This window comes from Struthio camelus, chromosome Z, assembly GCF_040807025.1.
Source record: "Struthio camelus isolate bStrCam1 chromosome Z, bStrCam1.hap1, whole genome shotgun sequence".
Classification (NCBI taxonomy): domain Eukaryota; kingdom Metazoa; phylum Chordata; class Aves; order Struthioniformes; family Struthionidae; genus Struthio; species Struthio camelus.
Window position 1 is genome coordinate 4,923,537 of NC_090982.1, and position 22,441 is coordinate 4,945,977.

The 22,441-nt window shown below is 42.6% G+C and overlaps 1 protein-coding gene across 6 annotated transcripts in view; it reads left to right on the forward strand.

The window, feature by feature from the left end:
• MOB3B (MOB kinase activator 3B) overlaps positions 1-22,441 on the forward strand; it is a 93,899-nt gene that overhangs the window by 37,843 nt on the left and 33,615 nt on the right. For 4 of the 6 annotated variants that reach the window (XM_068928363.1, XM_068928367.1, XM_068928365.1 and 1 more), the window contains exon 2: positions 1,121-1,729. In XM_068928363.1, coding sequence (XP_068784464.1) covers positions 1,312-1,729 — 418 coding nt within the window. In that variant the 5' untranslated portion in view covers positions 1,121-1,311. Of the gene's footprint in view, positions 1-650; positions 796-1,120; positions 1,730-22,441 lie in introns of those variants that run through there. The other 2 variants (XM_009679982.2, XM_009679973.2) reach the window with 2 other exon arrangements.

Consider the following 22,441-nt stretch of genomic DNA (forward strand, 5'->3'; position numbering starts at 1 on the left):
CAACTGCCTTCCGAAAAATGTAGTGTCTGGTACACACAGTCCAGCAAAATTTGCATGGGAATGATTTCTTTTATGGGAAAATGGGATCATGGGAGCATGCGTCATGGGAGCATAATCCCGTAAAGAGAATTCATTAGACGTTAATACCTAGGATTTTTGTTGTTCTGTGCATATTTAAGACTTATCATTTATTTTATATAATACACAGCATGAAATGGTTGCTCTGTAGGGCTTTAATTGAAAACCTTTGTTACTAAAACAGAAGTCTCATTTAATTAACCACTAGCTACTCCATCAGCTAAAATTGCTTACGTTTACTGATGATAATACTCTCCTGCGCATATATATATAAAAGAACAAAAAAGGCCCTAATACAATAATTGATTTCTTTTTTCTAATCAGACTGGTTGTTAAAACCATTTTTTGCTGTCAGTCAGACTAGGTTAGATTAAAAAAAAGAAGAGCATGAATTTTGTGTTGTTCTGACAGCCACTGTGCCAAGTATTCCCAACAGAAAAACTGAATGGAGCTTTAAAGAAAGTGATAGCGTCACCATTGCTTTTTAATTATTCTACATAGTTTGACAGAAAGTTAAAACCACTACTGTTCATGGATTTTTCATGGATTTTTTTTTTTTTTTTTTTGCATAGACACAGAAAAGAAGCAGAATGACGCTATGGTGAAGGCTTAGCAGCAGCATCTGCCATTGTAGGAACTTCTAAATTGTCATGCAGTATTCTCTCTGCTAAAATTATATGTATATTATGTACGATGAGCACTCACTGTAAAACACAGGTAAATGAAAAGGATGGCTTCAAAATTATGTAAGGATAGGAATTTTATACAAGATATATTTAATTTTCATCTTTATGATGACTTGAAAGTATCATTTGGGTAGATATTTTAAAAAGGCAGAGTGATTAATTCCTTAATACTTTAAAAAAAAGGCTTTTTTTTTTAAGCGTACATCAGGTTAAGGTTTAGTCAGTTTTTAAGGTTTGTTATATATTTCAAATTTGCTTTTCAGTTCACTGTTACTAGAAGATGTTGGTAAATGGTAACAAATTGATAGGACCAGATTTGAGCTTACTGCTAATTTCTATTTTCTGCATGTCCTTAGGAACATGAAACCTTTCAGGAAGGCTTTCAAGAGGAATAGCCGGTAGACTGGTCTAAAGTCAACAAGCGCTTTTGGGACAAAAAGAACAGGGCCTGGAGGACCTGTGGCAGGGAGCAACTGTTTTTAAATACCTATATTAAATCTCCGCAGTGCTTCTCTGCTGGTTGCTGCAAGGTAAGAAATTACCAGACATGTCTATAGCACTCAAGCAAGTCTTTAATAAGGATAAGACCTTCCGTCCAAAGCGCAAGTTTGAACCTGGGACCCAGAGATTTGAGCTTCATAAACGAGCGCAGGCCTCTCTGAACTCAGGTGTGGACTTGAAAGCAGCGGTGCAGTTGCCAAGTGGAGAAGATCAAAATGACTGGGTGGCCGTCCATGTTGTTGACTTCTTCAACAGGATCAACCTCATTTATGGAACTGTCTGTGAGTTCTGCACAGAGAGGACCTGCCCAGTGATGTCTGGAGGCCCTAAGTATGAGTACCGGTGGCAGGATGACATGAAGTACAAGAAGCCCACAGCATTGCCAGCACCTCAGTATATGAACCTTCTCATGGACTGGATCGAGGTGCAAATCAACAATGAGGATATATTTCCTACAAGCGTAGGTAAGCGCAAGGAAGGCCTGAAGTGTAAACTGCCTTTCGTTCTGTATACGAAGCATGCTTCCTTCTTGACCCTTGTTTTCGGGATTGTGGAACTCAAGCCCTTAAAGTACAGAGGGCGAAGAGGAAATTGTCCTACAGGAATAGTGTGAAATGTATGAAACCTTACCCATGCCTGCTAGATATAGTGGGTTTTTTATCCCAAACCTTTGTTCCTGGTAAGATTCTCAGGTTAAACCTTAAAAGTTAGCAGCAATGCATTATTAGCTGTTGAAGCTAATCACATTTGAACAGTTTTGCACTTTACCTGGCTTTTTGTGCAGATACAGAGCAGATGGAAAGCAAAGCTTAATTAGAATGGCACCTTCCCTTCGAAGTGTGTAAAGCTGTGCACAATACAAGAACTGGAGAGTCAGGAATGCAGTGAACTCTGCCCTCCCACCCTCTCTTGACTTCCTACCCAAACTGATGAATGGGGAAGTGAATTATTCTCCAAATTGTCTTTCCAAGATTGTATACAACTAACTTATCACTTGGCTGTGATTTAACCAACATACCCATGTTAGCAGACAGCCCAGAGCAAAGAACAATAAAGGCAGCACAATTTTCCTTTGTATACTAAGATTAGTTTTGCTCAAGGGTGGGCAAGTGGGTGGAAATATCTTTGCTGGGATAGTTCCCTGTGGATAAGGAGGACTTTAGCAGAAAAGTGCATTGTCTTTTGTAGACATTGCCTACATCTTTAGTTGTGGCTGCTATTAATAAAAAGGATGAGATGTTATACCTTAGAGACTTCAGTGTACTTATGTAAACTTGTAACAGTTTTATTTAACAAATCCTGATTACCTTCTTGCAGTGAATGAGCTTTCGCTCAGAGCTTCGTTTAGGAGATGTGAGAATAGTATGTATAAATACTATGGACAGGTAACAGATAAGAAGAATGTTCAATTATTAAAATGAGTTCAGCAGAATATTATGCAGTTTTTATTCATTTAGAGTCTGAGGTTAAATGGTAGCAAATGATATGTAAAAAGGCTGCATGTATCAGTAAGCTATCTTGAACTTTGAAATATCTGCTTCTTGGCCTTGAGAGTTATTCGGCTGGATAAAAATACAGTTTGTTTCCCAGTCCTTGTCCCTTTTCAACACCGATAGGTAAAAAGAACAAGGCACTAACTATACCCCATAACCTAAACTTTGTCAGTCTGTTGCATAGCAGGAATAAGGAGGGTTTCCAAAGAAGTAGCGCGTTATTTTTTGGATAGTGAAGAATGGGTTTGGTTTCTTCAAGTATGTGTTGTTGGTTTTTATTTCTTGTGAATAAATGATTTTATTTAGGAATTTAGGTTGGATTGGGAGTGCTGTGAAGTGTGGGTAGTATGTTGGTGTTAGTGCTTCCACTGGTGTTTTTTTTAGGCTTTGGTTATACCACGTTTCTGTCTTGCAGCATTCCACTATTTTGCTGTGCTATTGCAGTTTGTACATGCAGAAAATGTTTGTGACCTGTCTGCAGGCATGAGGAGCAGGAAACAAACACACTGACATGCTCATAGGCTTTTCTGAACAAGCAAATAATCTATGACACACAAGCTTGCACCTCTAATAGCTCCCCTCACTGATGTTTTTAGGAAGATATGTCTGGAGGAACTTTTATGCAGAAGGCACATATCTGTTGTAAACTGTTAGTCTAATGCGAGACTCCTTGTTATCATCTATGTCTGTTTTATTGTTAAGTGTCCAAAGATTCTTCCTACTAAGTAATGGTTGCAGCCTGTCTGGGGCACATTTCTCTGTGCTAAAAGAAAAATCCATCACTTTCTGCACATTTCAGGACAATATTCAACCTAGGAATGAAACCAGTAAATACCCTCTACCATTTTTCTCCTCCCAGCAGCTCCTACTGTTATATATTGTATCAAATCCATAGAAAATGAGTAAGAGAAAAAACCTGTGGTCTCCAGAATGGAGCTGAACTGATATAAGTCAGAACATGAATGCTTGGTATCTGTGAAATCCCTCTAAACTGAGCCAAAGGGAGAGGGGAAGGTCTGCTTGAGCCTGTTTGGGTGCCATGGTTGTATAGTAGACCAAGATGAATGACAGTCCCATGAAGAGATTTTATAGATTACCTTTGAAGCATTACTGCATCAGGCAGCATTTTCTTCTATCCACCCCTCTCCGCCTGTATTTAGTGTCTGTTGCAGATACTTTAGTGACCACCTGTACCTTCCTCATTATCTTTTTGATTAACTGATTCAGTAAAATTGCTTGGGTGTCCCTAGATCTTGTGGTTCAAAAATAGAAGCCCACTGACCTGAATTTGGAGTTCTCAGGACCTTTTCTCTCATCAAGTCCCGAATTAGTCACCCAAAACTAGTCAAAGGGACGTCTGGTCAGAATGTGTCCAACAGAGGCAATGTTTCTGTAGCCTCTGTAGCTAGGAACAGTTGTCAGGCACTCTAGGTTCTGTTCCTGGCTAAATCAGTTGTCCTTCAAGGGAATCACTCTAGTTCCTTTACACGTCAGTCTCCTATTTGTAAAAACGGAGATGGTAATACCAGCCTGCATGAGTACAGCTTGTAAAGCTTTTGAAAGAAATACACTAGTTCAGTATGTGTATTGTTAAATGTTTTGCTTTTCACAATTGATCAGAGAGAGAGAAGCTTTGTTATTGTGCTGGGTACTGTTTGTTACTGCCTGTTGTGCAGCAGCCTTTGATTAGGAAGTGTACCATGGGCTCTCTGTTACCTTTAGCGTCAAAGCAAACCTCTCTTTATGCTCGTTCTGAGAAATTAATGATGGTGAAAGTTTTGGTTGCTCGTTCTTCAAAGTTATTGAAATAGACCTTGGAAGATGATATACTTGGATGTCAAAATTAAACAGGATTAGATATGCCCTTGTTACTAGTACAGTGGTTTTAAAGCACAGTGTAACTTCACCTTATGTTATGCTGTCCCTATGATTGTAAACGTGAAAAGAGTTTTTGCAAAAAGTTCTGCAAAAGAACTCCTCAGCCAAGTATCTGGCTATTAAAGAGATTCGTTAATTGCTTTGGATCTTTGTAGCATGTGATTGTCAGTGTACGCCTCTGGAAAAAGTGTGTATTTGGTATGGGATTTTGCCTAACCTTTCTATGACCAAATGAGTGTTAAGAAAACTAGAGCAGGATTTCTAGGAGCTGACTACAGAAACTTGCACATATTCTTCTCAGCTTAATCCTGTTAAACTTGTTCTCTTTCATTTGACATACCTCATGCAAACTAGATTTCTAGAAAAAATGACTTTCTAGAATTGTGATTAAGGACTGCTTTCACTGAGGAGCTACTTTAAAGGAAAATAATTTCAGGATAGAGAGAGCCAGGCTTAGTGGTTTGGACTTCTTTTTTTTTTTCCCCTCCTTCTGTGTTTTAAAAAGAAATGAATGCAGTTCAGTTATAAATTGTTACCAATATTATTCATAACAGAAATGCCTCTCAGTATTTATATGTGCACTATAACCTCTGATCACTTACCAGTCTATGTGATTCCCGTGGTCTGGAGCTATCTCATCTCTTCTTTCTCCAGTTATTCTAGTCCGTTCATTTGCTGATTGCCTTTTCATCCAGCCTTAATACTAAGTGGGCTGACAGGGGGGAGAGGAGCTGGTATGGGAACTGAAGAGCTGATAACAGTCATGAGTAGCTGACAAAAACAAGTGCTGAGTATTAGCAGCACTTCTCTTTAGATAAAGTAGAGCTTTAAGGACTCTCTTGGAAGATGGCCTCACAGCCTGTAGAGAGTTTTACCGATTATTTCCTGATTTCCTTTCCATTATTCTCAATTTCTTTGCTCCGTTTTTAAGTGGCTTTAAAGCATGTAACGAGCTGACAGCTCTCAAGACTGAAGTTCTATATATAATCCTGACCTGTGTCTCAGCCCTCACTGAATGGGAATGTAAGAACAGGATGGAGGAGTATGCTTACTGGTATGTCGACTCAAGCCACACCAGTGAAGCTATCAGTATTAGTCCCCAGCATGAATTTTGGTAGTGTATTGGTAGTTTATTTAGTTTGGTGGTAAATTCTTCTTCTTCAGTACCTACTAACTGCTCTTCCAGGTACCTAACAGGTATTCAGACATCTTTGAAGCGGTATATTCCCCAGGCTTATATGGACAATTTAAATACTCTGCAGGCTCAACAGTACTTTTTTTTCCTACTCTTTTATTTCTGTACTCTTTGGTAAAAAGCCTGAAGGAATCTCTTGAAGCAGGAAGCGGTAGATCCTTGAGACAGCTGCTGGTTTTGGTGAAATGTAATTGGCAGCTTAAACTATGTCTTCTTGGGCAGTGCCAAAGGAGGATCTGGGCAATCTACTGCTGTGCTCTCTTCAGGCCTTGATTCCTAAACAAGACAAATTCACTTCCCTCATGTGTTGTTGTTTGGGTTTTTTTGAGGGGGAGGTTGCTGTTATTTTGTTTTCCCTCCCTGGTACAGCCTTAAATTGAGAGTAATTCTGTCTTGTTTAGATTTTGAGGGAAGGAAATAGTTTTTTTTTTTTTTTCTTCCCTCTTAAGAATCGCTGGAAAAAATATCTAGATAGTTAAGGCCACAGGGGATTATTATCTTTCATCTATTCTAGTCTGACCTCATGCCTAACACAGGTCAGAGTGTTTCGCCACATGATTTTTTAGTTAGGTCTGTAGCTTGAAGCAAGAAAATAGTACAGAAGACAGAGTGTTCTCCTGAAATAGACAAGAACATGAACTTCTTTTCTGACTTGACATAAAGGAAAACTCTGTCTCCATGAGGTCAGTCAGGCAGTGAAGCTGAGGCTCAGAAAGGTTGTGCCATCTCCATCCTTGGAGATTGTCAAGACCCGGCTGCATAAATCCCTGGACAACCTGGTCTGATCTCTCTTGACTACTTCAAGCAGGAGATTGGACTAAAGACCTTTTAAGGTCCCTGTGAGCTTGAATTGTCCTGTGGTTCTTAGTTCTAATTTCACCACTGACAGGCTGCTTAAGGGACAAGAGCTAATTGATTAGAAACTGATTAACCAGTTGCAATTTGGCATTTGATGGAAGTACAAGATCACTTTCAAGCTGTAAAAGTTTGCATAGAGTAGGATTTCAAGGGTATTCAGTTTCTGTAATCAAATAACCTAGTTAAGGCTGATGCAAATGGCAACATACTCTTAATGCATTTAGAGTTAGGACTTCAGCTGACAACGTATCTTTAGAAATATGCTACCCTGTCCATGCTGGGCTGCTAAATTTTGGTAGCTGACAGTTTCAGATTTTTTGCACAAAGCATATGGGTGATGTCACTGCCAAAGAGAAAGCCAGTACATTGCCAAAGATGCATCTACATAGCAGACCAAGTGTCTGCAGGGCCCTTGTGGATGAGACTCAAAACGATCACTAAATTAAGAACTCAATCCTTTGAAGGTCGAGGGAGGTGATCCTGCCCCTCTATTCAGCCCTGGTGAGGCCTCACCTGGAGTACTGGGTCCAGTTCTGGGCTCCCCAGTACAAGAGAGACATGGCCCTACTGGAGAGAGTCCAGCGGAGGGCTACCAAGATGATTAGAGGGCTGGAGCACCTCTCCTCTGAAGAAAGACTGCAAGAGCTGGGCCTGTTTATGCTGGAGAAGAGAAGATTGAGAGGGGATCTCATCAATGTGTACAAGTATCTGCAGGGGGAGTGTCAAGAGGATGAGGCCAGGCTCTTCTCCGTGGTGCCCAGCGGCAGGACAAGAGGCAATGGGCAGAAACTGAACCACAGGAAGTTCCATCTGAACCTGAGAAAAAACTTCTTCACTGTGAGGGTGACAGAGCATTGGAAGAGGTTGCCCAGAGAGGTGGTGGAGTCTCCTTCGCTGGAGATATTCAAAAGCCTTCTGGATGTGATCCTGGGCAATATGCTCTAGGTGACCCTGCTTGAGCAGGGAGGTTGGACTAGATGATCTCCAGAGGTCCCTTCCAACCTAAACGATTCTGTGATTCTGTGATTCTGTAATAGTTTCTTAATAACCTTCTGGTAGAATTTTTCTGCTTCTTTAGCCAGTAATAGATGGTTTCAGAAGCCTCCAGACTAGTTACCACTTGGGCATTCTTCTGCAGAAGCAGGGGAGCACCCTGACTGGAGGGTGTAAATGGGGACTCCTCACCTATTTTTACTCGGTAAAGGGCTTACAGCGTGTAGGAACATGAGGAGAGTGTCTGATGTCATTAACTTTGTCCTACATCACTCCTACATCTGTCCTATTGCTCTCCCAATGAATGGAGAGGTGCCCCAGGTGTGGACAAAGTGGCCGGTTCCATATACTTTATCTCCATTCCTTTTGCAGCCATTGCAATAGCATCAACATCTAGGAACCACCATTTATTCCTACACACACATCCTGCAATAAAAATCATAAAATCTGTGCAGCTGTTTTGCTGCTTTTATTTTAAGAGGATCATTTGCCTGGGGCTGAAGAGAGGGGGTCAGACCACTGACTGTTAACTGATCATCTGATGATGGATGGTTATAGCTGTGGACTGCCTGCTGAAGACTCATATACATTACAATCCTTTTGCTTGATCTTTGCACCTGTTAAAACTATGCTGGATTTGGGCTAAAGAATAATTTTGTTTTATAAAGCTTCTCTTCTTTTCACTATTGCTGCCTTTGCTTGGTCCTGTCTTCCACACGTCCACATGCTCATGAGAACTTTCATTTCATCTGTTATATAAATGAAGAGCAATCGCCAAGACATAGAAGACTACTGTATGGCTGCAGCGTCTCTCCAGTCATTAAACTAGGTCAATTCCATGCATATGGGTATGTTAGAGTTGGGTATGGCAAGTTAGAGCACTGGCTCAGAGCTATCATTTCAAGAAAGTTTTGTGTCTCTTTCCCCAGGCTGGAAATACTAGGCAGATATTTTGCAACTAAATAATGTATAGCCACCTCCTCATCTCCCCTTTTCTTCTGTTCCTCTTGTTTGGGAGCTAGCAGATGTTTCTCTGTAAACCAAGCTGGCAGGTTAACCAGTCCACAAACCTAGTACATTTTAGAAAAACCTGGATATGCTCTATGCTTAACGAAGGTTGAGAAGCATTGTGTTAGCTCCATATGTATAGCAAATGATGCCATTTACTGGATAGATAGATACCTAGCCTTTTTAACAGTGCATAACTTTCTTGCTGACTGATTATACCTCAGAGCAGTTTGGTTCCCTGTTTCTGTCTGGTATGTAACGTGGCTTGGTTGTTCCAGGGTCTCTGCTTATACAAGAATTAGGTACTGGAGCTTAGAAGGAGTCTAGACAGTCCTCAAACCCAGTCACTGAGCTTAGGGTAAATAGTAAGGAGTCATGTGGATCAGTCAGTGATTCCCCAGTCTGCTGTGCAGTTTTAATCAAGAAGTCTTGTACTGTTTTTTAGTTCAACTAAAATTGGTGAGCATTAAAGGCACAGGCTAGTTTGATTTTTGTCACTGTTTACTAAGTGTTTCATGTGAAAGGAAATGCTGGGACTCAGAACGTTATGCCATTTTAAGTGATTAGTAGAATTCATTTCAAAGTGTTCCAGATGTGGTCTTTACCAGTGATTTTTGCTATCTCCTACACTTCATTTCTGATAGTGTTTTTGAACAGCCAGCTCAACCTGAAATCTTGAAATTAGGCTCTTCACTCCATCTCTTAAATTCTGACCACTAATAATATGGTTTCACCACTCCGTGTCACCAACCCAGCTGAGCTAGCAGGCCATATGTTTAGTAATCTGCTGCTAATAACAGCCAGTAGCAGATTAGTTTGTCTTGGAACAAGGCCAGAAGGAGGAGAGGCATGATTTGTTTTCTGGGATGGTACCAGATTCATGCTACCCAGCACTCAAAGCATACTGGAAAAATACCATCTATTCCTCACTTAGAAGGTGAAGCAGCTCTAAAATTCCTCTCACCACGTGAATCTGCATTAACCCGTAAATAAGCATATTGCCTGCAACAGTGTGTAAATTTGATCATGGACCTGTAAACAACCTTTTAAAAGTGCTAATGCCTGACTGACAGGCAACTGTGCTCCCAAAGTTTATCCTCCCTAGTGTACCCTCTTGATCTGTTGTCATTTGTGCCATTTCAGGAACATTTGAGGTCTGCTTTCAGCTCAGACTAACCTTTTCTTCAGTCTTATGCTCATGCTAGTCTGAAATAGAAAAGACATGTAAATTCCTTAGCGTAATTTGCTTCTGCGTCCATGAGTTTGCCACAGCTGAGTTGGCTGCATTCCATTAGCATTGTGTGCATTCCACTCTGTTACAAGCAACAGGAATAAATAACTCCTTATCTAAAACCTTACAAAAGCAGACCTTATCTGAGATGCTGAAAAATCAAATATATGTAGGAGTAACTTTTCACAGAGTCACAGCATGGTTTGAGGTTGGAAGGGCCCTCTGGAGATCATCTAGTCCAACCTCCCTGCTCAAGCCGGCTCATCTACAGCACATTGCCCACAATCACGTCCAGGCACGTTTTGAATCTCTCCAGCAAAGGAGACTCCACTACCTCTCTGGGCAACCTGTGACAGTGCTCTCTCACCCTCACGGTCAACACGTTTTCTCTCAGGTTCCGACGGAACTTCCTGTGTTTCAGTTTATGCCCGCTGCCTCTTGTCCTGTTGCTAGACCCCACGGACAAGAGTCTGGCCCCATCCTCTGCACAGCCTCCCTTCAGATACTTGGGCACATTGATCAGATCCCCTCTCAGTCTTCTCTTCTCCAGCATAAACAGGCCCAGCTCGCTCAGCCTTGCTTGGCAAGGTGCCAAGGGGACAGGAGACATGCTCCAGTCCCCTCGTCACCTTCGTAGCTCTCCGCTGGACTCTCTCCAGTAGGGCCACCTCTCTCTTGTCCTGGCGAGCCCACAATGGGGACACACTACTCCAGAGGAGGCCTGCCCCGGGCTGAGCGCAGGGGAGGAGCACCTCCCTCCACCTGCTGGCAACACTCTGCCTAATGCACCCCACGATCCCATGCGCCGCCTTGGCCACAAGGGCCCCTTGCTGCCTCCTGCTTCACTTGTTGTCCACCAGCACACCCAGGTGCTGCTCTGCAGAGCTGCTTTGCAGCAGGGCAACCCCCAGCCTCTCCTGCTCCATGGGCTTCTTCCTCCCTAGGTGCAGGACCCTGCCCTTGCCTTTGGTGAACTTCAGCAGGTTCCTCTCCACCCAACTCACCAGCCTCTCCACGTCCCTCTGAATGGCAGCACAGTCTTCTGGTGTGTTAGCCTTTCTCCCCAGTTTAGTATCATCAGCAAACTTGCTGAGGGTGCACTCTGTCCCTTCCTCCAGGTCATTGATGAATATATTGAACAAGACGGGAAAGCCAGGACTGACCCCTGGGGGACACCACTAGCCACAGGCCTCCAGCTTGACTCTGCACCATTCACTACAACCCTCTGAGCTCGGCCATCCAGCCAGTTCTCCATCCACCTCACTGTCCACTCGTCTAGCCCACACTTCCTGAGCTTACCTAGGAGGATGTGATGGGAGACAGTGTCCAAAGCCTTGCTGAAGTCCACGTAGACAACATCCCCCGCTCTCCCCTCCTCTACCCAGCCAGTCATTCCATCCTAGAAGGCTATCAGATTGGTCAAGCATGATTTCCCTTGGGTGAATCCATGCTGACTACTCCTGATCACCTTCTTGTCCTCCACATGCTTAGAGAGGACCTCCAGGAGGAGCTGTTCCCTCACCTTTCCAGGGATGGAGGGGAGGCTGACAGGCCTGCAGTTTCCTGGCTACTCCTTCTGGCCCTTTTGGAAGACTGGCGTGACATTGCCTTTCTTCCAGTCCTCAGGCACCTCTCCTGATCTCCAGGACTTTTCCAAGATGATGGAGAGTGGCCTAGCGATAACAGCCACCAGCTCCCTCAGCACTCGTGGGTACATCCCGTCAGGGCCCATGGATTTGTGGATGTCAAGTTTGGACAAAAGATCTCGAACCCGATCCTCCTCGACCAAGGGAGAGTCTTCCTTTCTCCAGGCTTTCTCTTGTCCCCAGGGTCTGGAATTCCTGAGGACTGGCCTTAGCAGTGAAGACTGAAGCAAAGGTGGCATCCAGTGACTCTGCCTTCTCTATATCCTTCGTCACCAGGGCACCCACCCCATTCAGCAGCGGGCCCACGTTTTCCCTAGTCTTCCTTTTGCTATTGATGTATTTGAAGCACCCCTCTTGTTGTCTTTGACATCCTTTGCCAGATTTAATTCCAACTGGGCCTTAGCCTTCCTTGTCGCATCCCTGCACGCTCTGACAACGTCCCTGTATTCCTCCCAAGTGGCCTGTCCCCTTTTCCACATTCTGTGTACTTCCTTCTTCTGTTGGAGTTTTGCCAGGAGTTCCTTGCTCATCCATGCAGGTCTCCTACCCACTTTACTGGACTTCTTACTCAGAGGGATGCACCGATCTTGAGCCTGGAGGAAGTGATGCTTGAATATTAACCAGCTTTCTTGGACCCCGCTTCCTTCTAGGGCCCTACCCTGGGAGATTCCTCCCAGCAGGTCCCTGAAGAAGCCAAAGTTAGCTCTCCTGAAGTCCAGCGTTGCAATCCTACTTATTGCCCTGCTCCCTCCTCGTAGGATCCTGAACTCCACCATCTTATGGTCACTCATCCAAGGCTGCCCCCAACCTTCATATTGCCAACCACACCTTCTTTGTTTGTTAGGACAAGGTCCAGCAGCGCACCTCTCCTCGTTGCCTTCTCCACCACCTGGGTCAAGAAATTGTCATCAGTGCTCTGCAGGAACCTCTTTGACTGTTTGTGCCTAGCTGTGCTGTCTTGCCAACAGATGTCAGGGTGGTTGAAGTCCGCCATGAGAGCCAGGGCCTGTGATCGTGAGGCTACTTCCAGCTGTCGGTAGAAGGCCTCATTGATGACTTCCTCCTGATCAGGTGGCCTGTAGTAAACCCCCACAGCCGTGTCACCCATGTTACCCTGCCCTTTAATCCTTACCCAGAAGCTCTCAACTTGCTCTTCATCCACCCCTAGGCAGAGCTCCACACATTCTAGTTGCTCCCTCACATAAAGGGCAACTCCACCACCTCACCTGCCTGGCCTGCCTTTCCTAAACAGCACATAGCCTTCCATGACAGCATTCCAGTCAGGCGAGCTATCCCACCATGTCTCTGTCACTGCAATGAGATCGTGGCCCTGCGACCGCACACAGATCTCTAACTCTTCCTGTTTATTCCCCATGCTGTGTGCCTTGGTGCACAGGCATTTCAGAGAGGCAACCGAGCACGCAAGCTTCCCAGGAGAGGTGCAAGAGGATCCTCCATAGCCGTGTCCCATACACACTCCGCTGACTGCATGCACCTTCTGCAGGCATCCTGACTTGAGCGGTGTTTTACGGACTACTCTGTCTCTATAACACTTCCCTTCCCCCATCTTTCCCAGTTTAAAGCCCTCCTTAGCAGACTGGTCAACCTGTTGGCAAAGACACGCGTGCCCTGCTTTGGGCCCTGATGGGATGCACCCACGAGTGCTGAGGGAGCTGGTGGCTGTTATCGCTAGGCCACTCTCCATCATCTTGGAAAAGTCCTGGAGATCAGGAGAGGTGCCTGAGGACTGGAAGAAAGGCAATGTCACGCCAGTCTTCCAAAAGGGCCAGAAGGAGTAGCCAGGAAACTGCAGGCCTGTCAGCCTCCCCTCCATCCCTGGAAAGGTGAGGGAACAGCTCCTCCTGGAGGTCCTCTCTAAGCATGTGGAGGACAAGAAGGTGATCAGGAGTAGTCAGCATGGATTCACCCAAGGGAAATCATGCTTGACCAATCTGATAGCCTTCTAGGACGGAATGACTGGCTGGGTAGAGGAGGGGAGAGCGGGGGATGTTGTCTACGTGGACTTCAGCAAGGCTTTGGACACTGTCTCCCATCACATCCTCCTAGGTAAGCTCAGGAAGTGTGGGCTAGACGAGTGGACAGTGAGGTGGATGGAGAACTGGCTGGATGGCCGAGCTCAGAGGGTTGTAGTGAATGGTGCAGAGTCAAGCTGGAGGCCTGTGGCTAGTGGTGTCCCCCAGGGGTCAGTCCTGGCTTTCCCGTCTTGTTCAATATATTCATCAATGACCTGGAGGAAGGGACAGAGTGCACCCTCAGCAAGTTTGCTGATGATACTAAACTGGGGAGAAAGGCTAACACACCAGAAGACTGTGCTGCCATTCAGAGGGACGTGGAGAGGCTGGTGAGTTGGGTGGAGAGGAACCTGCTGAAGTTCACCAAAGGCAAGGGCAGGGTCCTGCACCTAGGGAGGAAGAAGCCCATGGAGCAGGAGAGGCTGGGGGTTGCCCTGCTGGAAAGCAGCTCTGCAGAGCAGCACCTGGGTGTGCTGGTGGACAACAAGTGAAGCAGGAGGCAGCAAGGGGCCCTTGTGGCCAAGGCGGCGCATGGGATCGTGGGGTGCATTAGGCAGAGTGTTGCCAGCAGGTGGAGGGAGGTGCTCCTCCCCCTCTCCTCAGCCCTGGTGAGGCCTCACCTGGAGTCCTGTGTCCAATTCTGGGCTCGCCAGGACAAGAGAGAGGTGGCCCTACTGGAGAGAGTCCAGCGGAGGGCTACAAAGATGATTAGAGGGCTGGAGCACCTCTCCTCTGAAGAAAGACTGCAAGAGCTGGGCCTGTTTATGCTGGAGAAGAGAAGATTGAGAGGGGATCTCATCAACGTGTACAAGTATCTGAAGGGGGAGTGTCAAGAGGATGAGGCCAGGCTCTTCTCCGTGGTGCCCAGCGGCAGGACAAGAGGCAATGGGCAGAAACTGAACCACAGGAAGTTCCATCTGAACCTGAGAAAAAACTTCTTCACTGTGAGGGTGACAGAGCGTTGGAAGAGGTTGCCCAGAGAGGTGGTGGAGTCTCCTTCGCTGGAGATATTCAAAAGCCTTCTGGATGTGATCCTGGGCAATATGCTCTAGGTGACCCTGCTTGAGCAGGGAGGTTGGACTAGATGATCTCCAGAGGTCCCTTCCAACCTAAATGATTCTGTGATTCTGTGGGGTGGATCCCATCTCTCCCCATCAGCAACAAAACCCTGTTGCTAACCCCCAGCAGCGCAGCCAGTTGTTAACTTGGAAAATCCATCTCCTCCTCCTCCCATCCTTCCTCCTCACAGGCAGGACTGAGGAGAAAAGGACCTGGGCTCCTAGACCATTGACCACCATTCCCGGAGCTCTGAATGATGGTATCCAATTTGCCCTTGGTGTCATTAGTACCCACATGGAAGAGCAGCAGATGGTAATAATCTGAGGCATGGTCAAACCTTCAGTAGAATGTACCTCTATGTGCCTCTATAGGTATATCCAAGTAGGTATTTGAGATGAAAAATTGTGACCAAAACTCAGAGAAAATTTGCAGTTTATATTTAGTGAGAAAAACTGTGATACTGTTTAGTGATATTTTAGGATTTCTAAGAATGCTTTTTAGTACTACAATTATACTGAGGTATTTTTAGCTTATTTTTTCCAATATATCAGTGGAATATTTATAAGGTGACTCAGAAATGATTAAGAATTACACGGTGCTGGATATTTGATAGATGTAATGTCTGTTTTTCCCCTGGCATGCGCCATGTCTCTGAATAAAAGCAGAATGTTCCCGGATTAACTCAAACAACAGAAAACATCTGCTGGCATGCAAAAAAAAAGACAAACAAAACCGAAGAAAACCCCACAAAATAGGAATTTGGATCTTCTACCCATTTTAATACTTGTGCAACGCAGATACTGTCTTCTACTTCCTGTCCTGTTAAGTTTTAACATGTCACGGTAGTGAGACCTAGCTTTCTCATTCCCCATACTTCCCAGATAGGTCAGTGAGATTGCCAGCCTGATAAAATTTGAGCCCATTTGCTAGCCTCATGTTCTTCAGTGAGCAGCAGAACAATGACTATGCTTCACTGGATTGCTTCCTAATATGCAAAGCTAAATAGACAGGAAGATAGAAAATAAAGATTATTTTTTTACCTAGCAAGCAGCTGGTTCATTGGTATACTCTGAATGGTGCTCTTGTGTGCTTTGTAGAAAGTGTGGTAAAGAATCCCATTTTGGCAATAAGAGGAATTTTAAAAACATATGACTTCTCTCTCACAGGTCCACTGACTTCAAATATCAGTTTGTATACTTTTGAGATATTTTAGTTCTTTCTTCAAGGAATTCATTAAAATAAATCATTTGATGCAAACAAGATAATGTAGCCCTGATTGAACATTTGTGGTGTGAACTTGGCTTCATTATCTTGATTTCTGGAAATGTTGACTGTGCTTTCTGACTAAGCCAATAGCAATGAAAAATTTGCAGCATAACTTAGGAATCTTATATCATGCTACTGGTTGGACTCTCAACTTGTCAAATATATATATTTTTTATGTTAAGTATGAGTTTACCTGCTTGCATAGGTACCTCACCTTTTGTGAGTGTACAGCAGGGAGGTAAGGAACAGAGATATTTGGTAGATACTGATTTAACAAGGTTCTCTTACAGATAAGAGACTTTTTTGATACTCAGTGTCAGTCATTGCACTAGAGAATATGCAAACCAACTGGCCAATGAAAGCTTAACCCTGACATCTCTCATGGTGAATAGCTATGTCTCGGTTTACTGGAAATCAAGTCAATTTTAGCTGTTTCTTTTTCATCATAGTCCCATCTGGATCTCTGCCTCTGTCCCTGTTCTGTTCTAGGCCTGAAAAAGTTCTTTATGCATCTCTTATAACCCTTGCTTTCTGTGGAGATAGATATACTTTTAGTTTACTCTCTGTCAAAGCTTTAAGAGCTTTATTTATTTATTTATTTATTTTTCCCTCAAGCCTTCAGATGCAGTCTTGAAATATACAAACTTTATTCTAAAAATCAAGGCTGAGATTTTCACATAATGATCTCACCTCACCAGCAGGATTAATATAATAGGTTTCAAAGTAACTAAGTAATTCAGCAGACAGATCAGAAACATATGGATGCAAATATGTTGCTTCAGTGATGTCACATAGAAGCTTTAGAGAATAAGAGTTTCCTTAAATTGTTTGGAAAGAAAAAAAAAAAAAGATTTTCAGATCCACATAGAATTCTTAGACAACTTATCTGCTTTCTGTAGATCTGCTGATTTATTGGTTGAAGGTTCTCTTACACAAAATGAAACCTGCATTTTCAAAATATGTTCTTAGTGGAATTCTAAAATACTATGGAAAGGGAAATATTTTGATTTTGAGTGTTTTTAGTGAGCTATGTAGCTGTTTAGAAGACTGGACTAATTTTTTTTTTTCTCTTAAGTTTTATCAGGATAAAATTTAAAAATCTCAGCATTCTGTGTGAAACAAAAGGCAGATGTTAAACTTGGGTCTCTTTCAGTAGTTATAGTAAAAATTTCAAAGAGAGTTGACTCCTGAACCATCCTGACTTTCTATACCATCACAGTTTTCTTTCTTCTGTGGAAACAGTCCTTTGGATAGCTGAGAAGCTTTCTGATGCTTCCAGCCCTTCTGAAGCTATGTCCATCAGAACTGCCAGCAGAGTTCCTATAAATATAATGAGTAAAGAAGATCAGCTCTTTCCAGCCTTGTGGTCAGTCAGTTTCAGTTTACAAGTACAAAAATCAATGATTGCCTGAGGGAAATTTTATTTATCGATAGAAATCCACCTGAATTTGATGTTTCTGATTTGCACGCTGTGTTTGTCTGCATGACAACCTAAGATGGATGACCTTCTGCTAACAAGTCCATAGCCCCTGTACTGTATTAAACTGGGCCAAAAAGCACAGTAAAAGCTATCTTGATGATAATTCTGATGTTTGTTATCTTAACTTGATCCAGTAGGTCTTACTCCATCTCTGACTTTTGCAAATGCAAGTGTTTATTTTATCTGTGGTATATTAGTGCTGATAAGAGAGCCTCATATCCTTTTGAGAAGTCAGTGGACAATAATAATGTAAAACTGTCTGGCAGTTCTGCAGCAGTTTTGATTTTGAATTGTTTTATTTGTTACTTTCTTAAAATGTGTAGTTAACTGCGTAGCTATTCTTAGCATTGTATGCTAGTGCTTAATAGATGCCTAAGTGCAGTGGAAGATGTAGCCTATGGACTTGGAAATGTCCCTGCTTCAAGGAGCCAGGACAGATGGACTATTTTGATGGCCTTTTCAAAATAGATAAAGCGTATGAGAAACAAAAATGATTTGCATTTAATAGGTGGACAGCCAGAGATGTTCAGAGAGATGAAATGACTCACCATAGGAAATTTGTAGAAATTCAGGAATCAAATGCTAATGATAATGTTTTCTTTGCATTATGGTAACTGTGTTTGAGTGTTGTTTATTTTTGCAAAGATAAATCCATTACATATGAAAGAAGCACCTCTATTCTTTGCAATGCTTTTCTGTTCTGTTTAATTTGTTGTACTTCCTGATGCTATGATAGCTTATATGCAAGACTGATAGTGTAATACAGACAGACCTGGACCATCTGATAAGTTGCTGGGGTTTTTAATTGTTCCTTTTTTTTAATCTCTGCTATATCCATATTTTCTGGGTTTCCATGGTTGTTGTTTTGCATGGTTTAGTGGAAAATTCTTGACTTTTTTGACCTCTTCTGGGAGGCAATTCTTTATTGAAAATATTTGTAGTTATGGTTAAAAAAATGCAATGGTGATGAGGAAAAGATCAGCTTCTACTTCTCTCTCTGGAGCAAACGCTGGAGAGGAGAATCAGTAACAGGAATTTCTGTCTTTTGCCATGGTAGCTTTATATGCACTCAGCTGCCATACCCACTGCTCAGGGAGACTAGTGTATCTCAGATTTACAACTTGATACTAATCACAGTGATAGAAATATAGAGTTAGAAGGCAAGCTGCCTTGCTAGATACGGAGAAGACTTACTCATTTTTATTTAGCTGTTTTCTCAGGTTAGCAATCTTACGCTGCTTCGTTGTGAAAAGAGTTGATTTTCTTTTAGAGAGGTGCTCTGAGGAAGGATGAGGTGGTTCAGACTTCTATGCTTTTCACAGATATGTGGATGTATAGCATGTCTATTGTGAATAAAATTAACTGCTCCCCTTCAGAGCTCTTCAAAGACAGGGACACATTGTCCCGTCTACCTTTGTAAGGGAATGTATCGCTACCGTTACCATTTGTGAGGAAAGTTGTGACCTTGTGACAGCTGACCTGTGTTTGAAATATGGTTAGGAGATGCAACATAATTGTTGAAAAAGATAACGTATCAAGAAAATAAGCCTTTCCTTCTCAACAGGAGAGTAGTACTATGATGGAACAAAGTATAAAAGTTAAACTGACTTAAAACCCATTTCAGAAGGGAAAATCAGCCTGGTGCCTCTTACTATCAGACTCTCCAAACAGTGGTTCCAGTCTCTTACTCTTGATAAATTGTGGGAGCTGGTCTCCGTACTTGGTCTTTCTCAATTCTATTGCTGTTTATTTTAAATGTATTATTTATACCGCAGTGATACGCAGCTATAACAGTACAGAGCTCTAAGGGAGAATATTATTAGTGCTGTGTGTGGAGTTTCACCTCCCGTCAATTTCCTTCCTTTGCTGCATGATGCCATTCCTACTTTCATAATTAAGCTATTGCTAGGCAGAACCTTCTGCTGAATTGCATGAACAATTTAAGATCTCATCTACCTTTGTTAGTGTCTTATAGCAATCCGAGCAGAAGTAATTAAGTACTATCTGCTGACCTTCTATATCTGCAATGCAAATACTTACATATATGACTATGTCCAGTGCATGAGGCATGTGTGTACATGCATTCTGTGAGTGGTAACTGATAAGGTTTCTTTTCTTGATAACTGTGAGCTGCATTTTTCAGTCTACTGGTACATGCAAACTTTTCATGTCTTTCTACATAACTTGAGCCTTGTTCTTAACACAATTGGCCTGTGGTTGTGCATGTGGTTTGTACAACCTCCTATGTTCACGATTTTAAGAGCACTGTAGAGCTCTGTCAGGTGCCTCCATCTGCCCTCAAGGTACCTCTATGCAGCTCTGTTGTCCCCACAAAAAAAAAAATCTGCTTACTGTTTGACTACTGTGAAATTGCACAGACTTACCATAGTTTTCTAACTTAGATGGTTTTGATGGGAATCCATCAGCCAATGCCATCAAAGAACTTCCTACAGTGAAACAGGAGACAAAATGAAGCCCAATCTTACCAAAGTAGCCGTGGCAAGACAAGCTCCTGTCTTGCAAAGAAGAGACCTGATGAGTCCTAGAAGTAATGCTTATCTGTTGCTTCGTCAAGATGAAATAATACTTTTGCCATTTCTTAAGCAGCAACAAGGTTTTTCACCCTCCATTTCAAATACCTTCACTTTTCCCATCCACCAGCTTTGTGAGCAGAGCTACTTAGGCTGTCTTAATTAGAGGAACAAAATTCCCTCGTCCTCCATAGCTGGTTAGTGCTGCTTCCATGTGCCTAAGTAGTGCATTGTGAGATGACAGTCAGCTGTTGTTAAGCTATAACTCACGTTAATGGCAGGCTCCCCAGACAAAGGCTTTGCAGCCTGCAGAGTTATTCTTGTGCTGGGCTGTCAGATCGGTGTCACAGAGAAGAACAACTCCTACAGTACAGGTTATTTAGTTATAGTGGGATTTGTGTGCCACCACAAAACTTACACATGCAGCAGGACTCTGGAAATATCAGTTCATTGTCAGTGTTTGACGGTGTTGATGTGAGACCCACAGTCTTGTGATTACACATTTAACCTCAGAGTATTCTTTTCAGGTTGAATAAATGGTTAAGCCAAGATCTAAATCCTTTCATTTTCCCCAAAGACTTACAGAAGATGCTCTCCAAGAGAGGACGCACGGCAGGAGTGGGTGCCTCTGTGTGTAAATGGCTCTAGGAATTTCCTAAAACAGAGGTGTCTGTAATGTTTTGTGTGTTTCCCTTTTTTGCTTTTAAAAGATTTTGTTTTACTTGGCAAATTCTCTGAGCCATGCTTAGAATCCCTTGAACAATGGGTCAGCACAAGCCGTGGTTACTAATGAATGACTATTTTGTATGACTGAGAGGAAAAACCCACTTTCTGCAACGTCAAAGGTGAAAAAAGACCTAACATGTTCAAAGCATTTCAGTGACAGTAGAGAGTGAGACAGGCTTTACCCATAATGTTGATACACAGCATTTTTTTCCCTTTCCATCTCACAATGAGTCATGTGTCTGAGAAGCATCTGTCATAAGCTTAAAAATATAAAATGGAAACTTGAATTTTCTTCTCATAGTGTAAATCAGTGGCACACTGATTCATGACAAAGACAGGGAAGGTCACCTTGACATCTGGAATCAGAGATGCTCAAGGAGGGAATAATCAAAAGTTTGTTAGTATTTGGATGGGGAAAGGGAGGACAATGAACAGACTGTCTAAAAGCCAGAACCTTATCTGGCAATGGAAAAAAATACGTTTTCTCTTTAGAGTCAGATGATCAGCTGAACTGAGAAACTTTACCAGTAAGTACTTTCAACATTATTATGGTGGAGTAATGGGAATTGTTCATAAAGTGTCAACTCTAATCAGCTTAAGTACAAAGAACTCAGCTCAGTAAGAGACAAATCCCTAAAGTTTGAAACTATAATACTCAGTAGCTGAGACGCTTCCAAACCATTCATTTGGAGCAAAAGAGAAGAAAAATGTAAGACTAAAAAAAACCAATCACATACATTTTTAGCCGTTCAGTTACAGGAGAAAGCTTGACAGAGTTTCTGGAAGTATTAAAATTGCAAATCAAACAGGGTTTTTGTCTAGTTGTTTGTTTACTCAAGGCCTACAATATTGCATCCTTTTGAATGTTTGGTTCCAGATCCATGGGCTGTGAGCAGATGGTGCGCATAACGATGGCTGTTGAAAGCAAAGGTCTACCCAGCCCAGTAGAGAATGTCTGTAAGAGAAGAATATGAGAGAAGGGCAAGGTAATATTTCCCAGCTTCCAGCAATGCACATCTCAGAGGATCTCTCAGAGGTTTCAAAACACCCTACAATCTCAGGAATTCTGAACAGAAGGAGGGTCTCACAAACTGCAGTCTCAACCTTTCATGTTCATGCTGACTCCATGTTCTGCTCATTTCAGGTTTTCTACTGGTATTGCCTTTTTGCAGTAGAGAATTTCTGCCAAGAGATTAAATTATGCTGGTGAAGAGAAGAGCTGTTGTAAGGTTTGGGTTATAGCTAAAAACACATCCTTCCCCTTTGAACTGAAAGCAAAGGTTCTAAAACGTTGTGTCTGTTTCATCTCTCATTCACATCTGCAGTTCCTTTTAATACTTTATAGATTTTCTTTGGACAGACAAAAAAGTTTAAAAACTCTTTGGGTCACAATAGCTGTCCCATCCAGACACAGAAGCTTTGGAATAAAGATCAGTGCCCATTACAGTGTTCAGATTGTGTTGTAATTTGAGCAAATTGATTAACTAACAGTTAATAACAGTTTGCATTTTTACTGCCCATGATGGTGAGTATTTGTCTCTGGCCTGAGTCACAGCAACGGGAAACCCTGAAGACGTTAAAGAGAATGGTGCAGTAATTTGCTTTCTGAGAAATCAACAACAGCAGCAAAAGAGAAAAAAAAACCCTGAAACTTATTGACACAAAGTAATTAGAGTTATTCACCCATATGGAAATTTATCACCAGTATTATAATAAAGTTTTCATTTTGCATATGCCATGCCTTGTGCAAACAGTTGAGTTGCAGGGAACTGAGGACTT